This window comes from Paralichthys olivaceus, chromosome 7 (genome assembly GCF_024713975.1).
Source record: "Paralichthys olivaceus isolate ysfri-2021 chromosome 7, ASM2471397v2, whole genome shotgun sequence".
Classification (NCBI taxonomy): Eukaryota; Metazoa; Chordata; class Actinopteri; order Pleuronectiformes; family Paralichthyidae; genus Paralichthys; species Paralichthys olivaceus.
Window position 1 is genome coordinate 20,390,204 of NC_091099.1, and position 12,716 is coordinate 20,402,919.

Here is a 12,716-nt window from a genome sequence, read left to right on the forward strand (position 1 = left end):
TAATGAGGTCTCATTCGCCTGCCTCTCATTGGCTGACCGGGGCCGATTGACGGGCTGCGTGGACCAATGGGCGGCTGCCACACTGTGGTTAGGAGCGGTTCCTCTGCCTGATCGTCTCCGTCTCTTTCTCTTTCTCTTCCGACCTGTCTCCGTCAGCCCGAAGTTGCGCGGGCCTGCACACCTGAACTCAGCTGAAGAAGGGGCTCCCTGCCGCGGACACACGCTGCCCGTTTCTTTTTTGGTTCCCACAAAGAGAAGGAAGCTGCTTTAGCCTGTGCCATGTTGAGGCTGATCTTCCTGGTCGCGCTCGCCGGCTTCTCACGGGCCAGTGATGTGCTGGATTTCACCGATGACGATTTCGAAAGCAAGATCGGAGACCATGCGATGATTATCGTGGAGTTCTTCGCTCCCTGGTGAGAATCTTCACGGCCTGTGCGCAGTATCTGGAGCTTGAGCTAAGGTTAAGTGGGCTAACTAGCTAGGTGGTTAACATGGCAGCTAACTGATCTGCAGAACATTTAGCACTGTGAATGTTACCCAGGGTTTTAAAAGAACTCAAATCTCTGTGCATTCTAAAGCAGTATCTCTGACAGTTGTGTTGTTCGAGCAGAATCGATGGTGTCTAAGTGTTTGTGTTTTATTGGCCAGGTACCAACGTTAGCACGTTAGCTTGTAGCGGAGCAGTGTAAGCTGTTAGCTGCGCTGAAAGGTGTTTGAAAGAGAAGTGATGATTCAACCACTGTCACACTTTGACTGTTCACTTGTTTGTTCACTGGTCCTCGATCAGTCTCCGTCTGATGTGTATTGAAACTGCTCTGAAGCGGGTTACATTGAAGCTACGTGGGAATTAAAGCTATGAGGAAGTTGGGGGCGTGCCTATTCGTAGTTGTAACGTCGTGATTGGCCAGGGAAGTTTTGGTGGCTGTTTCTGATTGGCCCAGAGGAACTATGACGTTGCCCCCTGTGCCAAACTTAAATGAAAAAGAAGTCTCCTTTGAATTTATAAAATCTTAGACCTTAAACAATTCTGTCAAGAGAGAAAGTGCCTTTTTTTTTTCTTTTTTTTTTAACAAAAGACAGATTTACTGCCTCCATCGCCTGGAATGTGAATACATGTTAGGAGAGACTTTTTTTTCTTAATACTACTTGTATTGTATTTTACAAACCTTATAGAATTACCATGAAGGTTTCCAGTTACGCTTCACAATGTGAAATCATGAGATCTCCCTCATGATATTCGTTGAGCTGACACCAAGTTACAGCTGATGTGTAACTTGTTTTCCCGTTGACTGATCCATATCCTCCTGTCCGTTAGGTGTGGCCACTGTAAACGACTAGCCCCCGAGTACGAGGCAGCCGCCACACGTCTGAAAGGCATCGTCTCTGTGGCCAAGGTATTGCACAATGAAGTTCATGTAACTTTGTCCACTTTGGTGTTGAATTGTGCACTCTGAACTCTTGGGCTCTCTGTACCTTTTTAAATAAATATACCATGTGTTTTCCTCTCAGGTTGACTGCACAACCAGCAGCAACACATGCAGCAAATATGGGGTCAGTGGCTACCCAACTCTGAAGATCTTCAGGGATGGAGAAGAATCTGGTCCCTATGATGGTCCCAGAACTGCAGGTATTTGAATCTGTGTTTTTTTTATTCATGTATACCTCCTGCTTGTACAAATACTTCATGTATCTGTTTTTTCCCCCCATTACTTCATGTTCATCTTTGTTTTCTTACCATCTTCTGAATGCATCTTCTTTCTCCCTGTAGATGGGATTGTCAACTTCCTTAAGAAGCAGGCTGGCCCAGCTTCTGTGGAGATTAAGGCTGAAGCAGACATGGAGAAGTTAACTTCAGGCAAAGATGCAATTGTTGTTGGTGAGTCGACGTTGGAATTTTAGTGAGATGCTAATTTGAATGCAGCTGGTAAATTTGAGGATTTAGGCATTTTCTAAATGAGATTCAACTTTTGTTCCCAGGTTTCTTTGCTGATGACAAGAGCACATCACAGGCAGAGTTCCTGAAGGCAGCCAGCGCCCAGAGGGACAACTACCGCTTCGCCCACACCAACTCGGAAGCTCTTCTCCAAAGCCACGGCATCGATGGAGAGTGAGTCGCTTTTTACGTTTAGTTTAGTTCTCTACCGTTTTATAACTGTCATTCTTACACACCTGATGTGACAATCAAATCAGTAGCTTAGCTCCAGTTGGTGGAGTTGGTCAGGAATTAACTGAACAATGAACTTGTTGGTTTACAGAGGAGTCGTCTTGTTCCGCCCAGCACGCCTCAGCAACAAGTTTGAAGACAGCTCCGTCAAATTCACAGAGGACACATTCACCAGCAACAAAATCAAGAGGTTCATTCAGGACAACATGTGAGTTTTGGTTTTCTTGAAGTCTTCTCAGTCCATCCTGTCCTCTCATCTAGAAACTGAGAGATTTGTTGATTTTATTTGTTATATGTTCACAGTAGCTTAAATGGTCGGCAGTATCAAAACATACACTTTCTATCATTGCAGCAGTGTTTGCACAAATGGCCAAGTGCCAACAGGATATTGTATTGATGGTGAGTTGTCCTTAGCAAACATAGACGTGGCTCTCACTCAGTTCTGGTTGGATGGCTAAACGTCGTTCAGCAAATACTGGAGTTTATCTGTCTTTAAATGTTAGATCCTTGGATGGTAGTCAGGTCTCTTTATTTAAATGTAAAAGCCACAAATTAGATGTAATGTGTAGTATGTGCAAAGCAGCATGAAGGGATACACTGCTATGGTGATGTGACTGTAGAGAATCTGTGTGATCCTCATGTGAAATCTTGTATGTACAAATGTCTCCTCTACATGGGAACAGTCTTGTGACAAAGGCCACATCCATAATGTGAACCTGTGATCAGATTGAAACAATGTAGATGTTAATACAATGAATATGCATTTGTTTAGCACATTTAAACAAGGTCATTTTAATGTTACATCAGGAAAGGTAGTACAACATGTAAAAGAGACCCAAAATCTAGATCACTGGATAATATAAAAAAAGAGGATTTAAGAGTTATTAAAAGATGAAATGTAAATGAATTAAGAGAATAAAAGATTAGATGGTGGATAGAAAGATGAGTATGATTTATATATGTTTCTTAAAAATTTCAACTTACCCTTCTGTAAGTCGTCTGTATTACTTGATTCTGCATTTGTCTTTGAGAATAGCTTTGTGCTTTATTTTTCTAAACTAATCCATTCTTTCTTCCTCAGCTTTGGGATTTGTCCCCACATGACAGACGACAACAAAGACCAGCTGAAGGGCAAAGACCTGTTGGTGGCTTATTATGATGTTGACTACGACAAAAACCCCAAGGGCTCAAACTACTGGAGGAACAGGTAGGTGTTTCTAAACTGGCACCAGACTTGTTCTCTTCTCAGCTCCATGCATCGAGATGCTACTTTCACCTCCCATTTTCAAAAGCATGACTTTTAAAACTAAGCAAATAATCGTTTCACAGGGTGATGAAGGTGGCAAAGAGCTTCCTGGATCAGGGCAAGAAGCTGAACTTCGCTGTGGCCAACAAGAACATGTTCGGCCAAGATGTGTCCGAATTCGGCCTGGATGGCAGCTCGGGAGAGTTGCCCCTGGTGGCCATCCGCACCTCCAAGGGAGACAAGTTTGTCATGAAGGAGGAATTCTCGTAAGTTGAGACAGTTGCCATTTCTGTGTTTTGCCACAAATAAATTGAACCACACATACCACATGTATTATTCTATTGCGTACCATAGTTAAATTAAAAGCACATCCCCTATTTTACTGGCTTGTTGACTTTGAAAGTGAAACTGATGATGTTTGTCCATGAAGTGCCACCATGTGGCTCATTGAGAGAGTGATCATTTAATATAACGACAGCCCTTGTGAGCCCTCACAGACTCGGGTGACAGATCTGATCCACAACATTTAAACCTTGATTTGTTTGAAATGACGCCACAATATCAACACTGATCACCACATAATGATCTATACTTTTCTTCAATGAGTCAACTCTTTCATTCATTCATAATTCAGCTTGCCTCTCACGCTGTCTCACACTCTCACACACAAACAGTGTGATCGAACACGTGTGTAAACTCAGACTGGGTAAAAACAACAGAATTTGTAAAGTTGGTCAATGTATGGAGAGCCGGAGCCGATCGCGTCATAAGATGAAATGAACAGATGTCTAAGGAAGCTGCTTGAAGTTTGTGTGATTACAAATTTTTGAATAATGGGATCCACTACAGGAGAGCACTGGTACTCTTGGTGTCTCTGACTTGAATTTCTTTTCTCTATTCTCACAACAGTCGTGATGGAAAAGCACTGCAGGCTTTCCTGCAGAGTTACTTTGACGGCACATTGAAGCGTTATCTCAAATCAGAGCCCATCCCAGAGAACAACGATGGACCTGTCAAGGTAAGCCTAATTTCATCTTTTTTTTGTGCTGTGTTTTGCAATGGGGTTTTATCCTGTTTGCTTGTGCTGAATGTGACGCCTTGATTTAGCACCTTTCTGACTTAATTCCTTATTAATGTGAAACACTTGGAGTGGAATGATTAATAAAATTAAAGTTTAGGGAAATATTTATATATATTTTTTTACATTTGTAACTGGTCAACCCATAAATCGGTCAGTAGTAACTGGTCAGGTGGGTTTGTTCATGTTTATATATTCAGACATGAAAAACAGGTTAGTCAACTGTCATTCTGCCACCACGTCTTTTGAATTAATTTTCAGAATCATGATCCTTGAGCACCTGCAGTGTGTGTGTGTGTGTGTGTTGCAGTAAATGTGAATGAACATTGAGAAAAGTGGAACACTACAATTATAACTGTCATGATTCAAATCATGCCTTTTGTAATGAGTTATCTCTCTTTTTATCTTCAGGTTTTGGTGGCTGAGAACTTTGACTCGATCGTCAACGACGACAGCAAAGATGTGCTGATCGAGTTTTATGCTCCGTGGTGCGGACACTGCAAGACTCTCGAGCCCAAATACAAAGAGCTGGGAGAGAAGGTGAGGGAAGGAACACCTAATCTGAGTCAATAATTGTTGGGATAAGACAACACTCTGAATAAAAGCAGCTTTTTCATGAACTAAACTGAAGCATTAGTTCTGAATTTGAAAAGACCAGGTTTAAACAACTTGACAACATTTTGAGATTTAACAGTGGAAGAAAGCTGGTGTAGTCAGGCATTTTGGGCTCAGGGTTCAAAAATATATTATGGCTCTACGATAGCCGCTAGTGATTTTATACCAGTATGGATGATGTAGTGAGCCACTAGCCCCTGCAACGTACTATCTTAACTATCGAGTAATGTACCATTTACATTTTGGATTTATTGATTTAATTGTTTTGCCTTGAAAAGTGTCCACCAGTTCCCACTGCCCACGGTGGCTTCTTGTTGAATGTCCTGTTTTGTTGAACCCAGTTAAAAACAGATATTCTGTGTGCAGCAACATATAATAAGGAAAAGAAGCAAAATCCTCACACTTGAGATGCTGACATTTAAAATGTTTGCATGTTAATGATTCAAATAATTTTCATAACTGGCGATTAAGTCATTTCATCTTGTGAAAAAAAGGTTTAACACTTTTTCTCCTGTTCCTGAAGCTGGCTGACGATCCCAACGTTGTCATTGCCAAGATGGATGCCACAGCCAATGATGTGCCAGCTCCATATGAAGTCAGCGGGTGGGTCAAAAGTCATCTTTATATAATATTCAATCTTCCCCATATAATGTGAATTTCTTAAAACTCCCAAATTTCTGCCTCAAAATTCCTGTGTCATCTAGGCTGTAAGTTTTGTGAGTTTGAGATCTTTTGTATTAAGTCTAAAGGAGAACACTGTCTGATGGCACATTATTTAATTTATTCTTATTTGTCCCCTCAACTTTTTCTTTTTCAGTTTTCCGACAATCTACTTTTCCCCAGCTGGACATAAGATGAACCCAAAGAAATATGAGGTTAGTCTTCACCATGAGTGATCATTAAAGGGAGTGAATTCACATCTGTGCTCATTACTAATAGTCTTGTCTCACCGCTCTTGTTCCAGGGAGGCCGTGATGTTGGTGACTTCCTCTCCTACCTGAAGAGGGAGGCCTCCAACCCCTTGGTGATGCAGGAGGAGCCCAAGAAGAAGAAGAAGAAGAAGGATGACGACGACAAGATAGAGCTATAAAGGCTCCACACAGGAACTCAACACCCCGCCCCACCGTGACAGGAGGATTGGGGAAATCCGTGCAGAGAAAGAACTAAATTATATTCCACTCTCTTAGTGAACTACCGAATGCTCTGATGCCAAGTCAAAAAGACGCGGCCCTCCCTTTAGGTCCTCTGCTGCCCTGGGGAAACTTTGGAAGGTGGAGAAGTGGTGGCCAGGGCCTGCCCGATGTTTAAAAACAAAAACACATTTTTAGGGAAGAGGGGACAGCTTTTGAAATTTTGAGATTTTTATTTCCCCCTGGTCTGAATTCTATACCTCAGGCTGATGCACTTTGGTTCGTCAACAGTCTCCTGTCATCTGTCGCTTTTGATTTTTGTTGTTATTGTCACAGGGGATAATGGTAAATGGTGAATTCCTTTTTTTTTTTTTTTTTTCTCCTTTTCTTTTTTTGTTTTTGTTACATGTCTTTGTTTTTGTACATTTGGAAGGATTCTGAAATAAAAGGCCCACAAAACCAAAGTGAACTGTATGATCTCATTCATGAATATACATAGTTACTGTCAGCTGCTTTTCAAGCCTCAGTTAAGCACTTTGTTGAAGTGCGGCTCTACTGAGATGTTAAACCCTGGAGTACCTGGTTGACCCACTACCAGAATCCAGCATACAAACACTCATGTGCCAAAGCAATCAAAACCCATTTGCCTTTCTTTGGTCAAAAACCTGATAAATGACTGACTTCCTCCCATATATACACCTGAGCATCTGACAATGGCACAGTGACACCCAAAGGACTAGCAGTAAATCACAAATCATGGTAATATTGAACACCACTTTTGGTTCTTTTGATTATGTTTACAAATTCATGTCATTTGTACCTTATTAGAAAAGCCCTTATTTGTATTTCTTTAGTTCTAGGGACAAGGGTGTGATATGAACGACTTATCATTGGTGATTCATAAAATGTTAAATTGCTCAGTGAATTGTTTGGTCTGTTATTTTAGAATGATTAAAAAGACCATCATAAGCTGCCAGAGTACGTTTGTTAAAAAATGTCCAATACTTAAAAATTCAGTGTGTAGAATTGAGTGGTGAATTAGCATATTGCAGCTGAGTGACCCTCACCTTACCCTCCCCATCCAAACATAACAAATACCCGTTCTGGATGACAGGAAAAGACATGTCGGCCTCCATAGAGAGGACCCCCCTGCTGATGTAAATAAACTCCTTAAATATAATGGGGCAATTCTAGGTTGAAGAAACAACCATTTGTACAATTAACATTATAACACATGAATGAAAACATTGCTAGGATTCATTTATATTAAATTTCTGCCAATAGATCCCTTTAACCTAAATCTTACACACTGGACCTTTAAGATAGTGAATTTGTAATGATAGACCAAAGTAAATTCAATCATGTTTGTTTAATAGAAGAGTGAACTGCTATTTAGTTGTTAAAAAATCAATCGCAATTTAGTTACAAATAAAAAGATGAATGTCTTTCAAAACTAACTTTAAAAGCTTCTACAACTCAAAGGCAGGTCAATTATACATAAACACAACTGGAGCATCAGTCAGGATTTTTGGATGAAGATTAGACTATAAGCTAAACTTAAGGCTTTTGATTGGGTTGAAATTGGCATGACATAATTGTGTTTATATAATGCCAGTCATATATAAATACAAATATGAGATAGGAACATAACACACATTATGAAGCATAATCTTTGTGGGAATGTCGCGCCGGGCCTATAGATGGCGCATGTGTTTAGCAGCTGAACACTTCTTGTGAAACGAAGAAGAGAAGCATCCAACGGAATTGCCCAGGCATGTCCGGACTGTCCACGTGCTGCCTCAGAAGGTAAAGTCAGAATGGGTCTTTATGTTCTCTCTCGTGTCGTTTGTGATCTTTCATAGTAACACCTTTATCTTCTCCTATCTAAGTTCTACATGTATTTGTACGAGTCGTGCTGTGGAGTCTTGTTTGACGCGTCTTTCCTCAGCTAGCTAAGTGCTGTTTCCACTCCGAACACCAGACTCCATTGGAATATGTGGCACTTTGAAGTTCTGTCTCAACCAACAGCAAAGTTAAACCCGGCACAGAACCATAGACTGTATCTAAACAGAACACGAGTCCACTCTGCTCTCTACCCTCAGTGTTCGCTTATATACACCACTAACAAACAACCATGTATGTAATGCTGAACCTGCATTACACGCCTGTCATTGAGCTCTACTGTCACACTCATACACTGCATCTCTATACGGTATAGTCCTCACTCAAGTCTAGACCTTTGGTGAAGGAAGCATCAACAGACTGAAGGACAATGTGCAGAAGCTCTGCAGTGTCTCTGATATTTATCATTCAGGTTGTTGTTTACCTGAGGAACGTACTTTGTAAAGAACAGCTTCTACCTCTTTGATTTTTGCCATTTATCTCTTCTCTGCTATTATCTTAATATGGTGTATTTTATCTGCTTTCTTTGATTTTAGATATATCATTATATCATTTGCTGCCTGTTATTGTGAATGACATCATTTGCTTCTTGTCTTTAACATTTTAATAATACAATAATTACAATAATATAAGTTCATGTATGTAGCTCCATTCAGTTATAAGATGTTTTACAAGGCAAGAATTAGAGATTGAAGGCAAACAATAGGAAATAATTCAAAACAATTTGAGAATACAACATTACAGCACAATTTCAAAAATAAAGTGAGAGTATAAAAAGAGTCAAAAGATATCAAATGATTCAAAAAGTAAAAATAGTTGGTAAAAAACAGCTTTTTAAAAATGTGTCTGTAAGAGAGATTTAAAAAAGGATAATGAATATGCTAGAATCATGTGGCAGCCCCCCTTCATGTTTTTAATGTTTTTTTTTTTGTTTTTTTTTCAGAAATGAATTTAAGGGCTTCTCAGCAACCACTGGTATTTGTGTTAAAAAAGCTGTGAGGCTTCATGCTATGGAGAATGCAAGAGCAGCGACAAAGTGTCAGAAGATAATTGTCAATATGCAGAGGAAAAGAAGAGACAACCACTGTGAACCACTGGGTACAAATAAATTGGTTAAAAAAACAAAATGGAGCAATTCAATGCAGGAATGTCAAAACACTCAGATCTCTGAAAACAGGAGCACCGATGCCTCTGAACCTGGACGCTCCGTGTTTGTACCTAAACCTGCTGACCACCACAGTTTAGTCACAGCCCTCAGAGACAGCTGGGAGGTGGACAGCGGCTTCTCCTCCGAGGCCAGTCCTCCAGCCAGCGGTCGCAGTTCACCGTGCCTCAGCTCATGCCCAACCACAGTGGTGACGTTGGACTGTGAGATGGTGGGGACGGGGCCTGGCGGGCGCTGCAGTGAACTGGCCCGCTGCAGTATCCTGGACTATCACGGCAACGTCCTGTATGACAAATACATCCAGCCGTGTCAGCCTGTCACGGACTACAGGACTCCCTGGAGCGGCATCCAGAGGCGTCATCTGAACAACGCTACACCCTTCGTTCAGGCCCGGGAGGAGGTGAGATCAGTGTCATGTTACTATCTACATCTGCTCTTTGATTCTGTCATCTACTGTCACTCATTTTTAAATACTCTGTATACAATGAAGGTGTAGGCTTTGATTATAAATACACTCATAAACCACTTTGTCATTTTCATCTTTCCTTTCGTAAAAGATGGTCCTTTGCTAAAACCAACACAGCTTGTGTGTGAACTGTCTACACTGACAGAATCTAATATGCTGCCAACCCAGCTGAAACTCCAAATAGTTTTTAATCTAAATTACAGGTAAATAATCTGTTGTTCTTCTGCACTTGTGTGGCTTCTCTTCTGTAGATCATGAACATACTTGAGGGCAAAGTGGTCGTGGGTCACTCCGTCTACAACGACTTTGAGGCACTGGACATACTCCATCCATGTCACATGGTCAGGGACACGTGTACTACACATCTCCTCAGCCGGTTGGCCGGTTTTCCCCGAAAACGCTGCCCTTCGCTCAAAATCCTGTCCGCTAAACTGCTGAACAGGAAGATACAGGTGAGACTTTATACATTGTAATCATTGGGGATACAAAGCCAAATTTGTAGTAGGAATACATTTCTATATTTACAAAGGTTTTTCACTGAATCCACAGTTGAAGACTGTTAATATGTATTAATGAGCCTAATAACAGAAATGTTATATACTGATGTCTGACACAAAGAGCTCTAAAGACTTGGTGTTCCTCAGAACTCCGGCTTTTACCAGCTTTTTTCCTTGAATAAGAAACCTCAGTACCTTAGAGAAACCACTAATTAGTAAAAAATTACAAACTAGTCAAAAAGCACCCATGTCTGTTTGTGCTGAAGATAACCAATGTACAGAATGCAGCTCCTGTGCAGGTAAAGTTAAAGGCATAAAGAGAAATGAATGTATTTGTTAAATCAAAGTGAAAGTTAAGGTAAGAATTAATAGGATCTGACTGATACAAGGTCTCTTTTAGTGAATGATATCCAAACCCAGGTGTCAGTGACCCAATGTTAGATGATAAATAAGAAGAAACGGCAGAATTATAAAAAGGGTGATGTCATTTCTAGTGTTACTGTGATGTTTGACCACTAGAGAGCACTTATAAGGTCATTCTTAACTGTGAAAAGTATTTGTGAGTGTGCTGGATTTTTTGGCTTTTTAAAAAATGTTCACAAATATCAGGGAAACAGCAGGGATTTACAATGAAAGACAAATGTTTAAACTATCAAAGGATTTTATCTAATTTCTCTATCTGCTTAAGAGGCTGAGAAATCAAAAGTATTTTTTAAATATTGGCAATTCTGTCAACTTTTGAGGAAACCCTCAAGTTTTAAGTGGTTGTTTTCAAAAATGTTTAGATTTTAGAGAGCATTTTTACTCGGTTCCTTAGGTCCTACTGGTTTGTTTTCCATTTCTTTTCTGAAAATCTTAACAGAAGAAGAGTTAATGTTCTTCTTTCCTTTAATAACATGTGCACAGAACTGATGTGTGCTTGGTATGTTCTCAGATATGTTGTGAACCGCACTGAGTCTGTCTCCGTTTCTCTGACCAGGTTGGGGGGAGAGGTCACTGTTCGGTGGAGGACGCTCGGGCCACACTTGACCTCTACAAGCTGGTGGAGGGCGAGTGGGAGCAGGAGCTGCAGAACAATCTGAGGGACGACGACGCTCCACAAGAGCCCAGCTTCGCCTCCTCCAACCACTACATGAAGGACGAGTACTGGCCTGATGATGTCACAGCTGACAGCCAATGACGAAAGGGTATTCATGCGACATTTAGTGGGAAACGCCAAGTTCCAGTTGGGTGGTGATGTTCTTCAGAGCAGATTCAGATCTCTATTAATAAAGTGAATGAAAAACACAAGTATAGTCAAATCTGGGGGCTAAAATTATCCTCATAGTCTCATATGAGAAGATGCTGGGTGACCTCCGGGAAAACTTACTTGAACGAAATCACTTGTTAACTTATTATTGTTGAACATGTTAAACATGGTCGATGTTCCTAACAGCATATTTCTGCTGTGATACCAGATGCTTGCAGAGTTGATATTAATCAAGTTGAACTGACTTGATCATGATTATAGTATGAAGTGTTGGTGATATGCAGAGTTTTTACAGTCTCTGCTCTTACGTGTGAGTGAAAAATGTGCAACTATTAACACGGCATGAGACTAATCTTAGGCCACAGATTTGGAAAATAACTGTATTTTTCAGTTTGTACTTTCTTGAAATACCTCTGTACACAACATGTGAACATTTCACAGGAGGCTGCTTTTAAGATGTTTTATCACTTTCATGTCAAGTGTTTCATGTATTAAGTGTTGGAAGTTACCTCATTGTTGCTACTCATTAAAGTCCTAATAAAATGACATCATGTTAATATAAAGCACTGACTGATTGATTTCAGTGAAACAATGTGACAACACTGTGAAAACACAATTCTACCTGTTTTCCATAAGGACCAAAAAGGTTTTTATGAGTGTGTAATGTTTAATGTTCATACTAAAGTTCTGAATATTGGTTTAACAAATGAATGTCACTTATTAGAGTAAATACTTCTGCCAAGGCCCAACATTCTTCTTATCAAACTGCATTTAAATTCACCACATCTACATTTTTATTTGGATTTGCTTCAAATTTCACAAATTTTAAAGAGAAAAACTAAATTCTGGATCCACCCCTAATCTGCATCCGCACCAAAATTCAGTGGGTTCCTCCCTGACCAATACCACATCCTTCAGTGGAAGGTTCCCTGGCAGGAGGAGAAATATTGGACGAAACCACAGCTCTGAAGATGTTTGGAAATATTTCAGCGTGTGAAATCATTGAATGGCATCATGTATAAATTGGTTATAAGATATTTAGTGACACAAGGGCACAAAGGTTTTCTTCAATCAGAGCGTTCCCTATTAAATCCCTATAAGTAGAATCCATGTGAGTCATTGAGCCTCATGTGGAAAGCTCTAAAGACGTGGACGTGATCCATGATCCATGGGAGGGTATAATGTCACTTGGACTAAACATGCA

The 12,716-nt window shown here is 40.4% G+C and overlaps 2 protein-coding genes across 2 annotated transcripts; both read left to right on the forward strand.

The window, feature by feature from the left end:
• The first annotated feature begins 60 nt into the window (after positions 1-60).
• pdia3 (protein disulfide isomerase family A, member 3) lies at positions 61-6,697 on the forward strand. The gene is made up of 13 exons (XM_020079362.2): positions 61-413; positions 1,316-1,394; positions 1,510-1,627; positions 1,769-1,876; positions 1,978-2,107; positions 2,256-2,372; positions 3,246-3,371; positions 3,494-3,676; positions 4,320-4,428; positions 4,900-5,028; positions 5,627-5,706; positions 5,921-5,978; positions 6,068-6,697. The coding sequence occupies exons 1-13, from the start codon at positions 280-282 to the stop codon at positions 6,191-6,193; spliced, it is 1,497 nt and encodes a 498-aa protein (XP_019934921.2). The 5' UTR covers positions 61-279; the 3' UTR covers positions 6,194-6,697.
• A 1,201-nt stretch (positions 6,698-7,898) lies between these two features.
• Positions 7,899-12,075, forward strand: isg20 (interferon stimulated exonuclease gene). Its single transcript, XM_020079565.2, has 4 exons — positions 7,899-8,039; positions 9,079-9,700; positions 10,018-10,218; positions 11,243-12,075. The coding sequence occupies exons 1-4, from the start codon at positions 8,008-8,010 to the stop codon at positions 11,441-11,443; spliced, it is 1,056 nt and encodes a 351-aa protein (XP_019935124.2). The 5' UTR covers positions 7,899-8,007; the 3' UTR covers positions 11,444-12,075.
• The last annotated feature ends 641 nt before the right edge of the window (positions 12,076-12,716 follow it).

What these genes read in the sequence shown, in the direction of transcription:
- pdia3 (XM_020079362.2), top strand. Translation starts at nt 280, where the DNA reads ATGTTGAGGCTGATCTTCCTGGTCGCGCTCGCCGGCTTCTCACGGGCC. An exon ending in GCTCCATATGAAGTCAGCGG is followed by an intron (nt 5,707 to 5,920) that starts GTGGGTCAAAAG and finishes TTTCTTTTTCAG; the next exon opens with TTTTCCGACAATCTACTTTT. An exon ending in TGAACCCAAAGAAATATGAG is followed by an intron (nt 5,979 to 6,067) that starts GTTAGTCTTCAC and finishes CTCTTGTTCCAG; the next exon opens with GGAGGCCGTGATGTTGGTGA.
- isg20 (XM_020079565.2), top strand. Translation starts at nt 8,008, where the DNA reads ATGTCCGGACTGTCCACGTGCTGCCTCAGAAG. An exon ending in TCCACGTGCTGCCTCAGAAG is followed by an intron (nt 8,040 to 9,078) that starts GTAAAGTCAGAA and finishes TTTTTTTTTCAG; the next exon opens with AAATGAATTTAAGGGCTTCT. An exon ending in TGCTGAACAGGAAGATACAG is followed by an intron (nt 10,219 to 11,242) that starts GTGAGACTTTAT and finishes TTCTCTGACCAG; the next exon opens with GTTGGGGGGAGAGGTCACTG.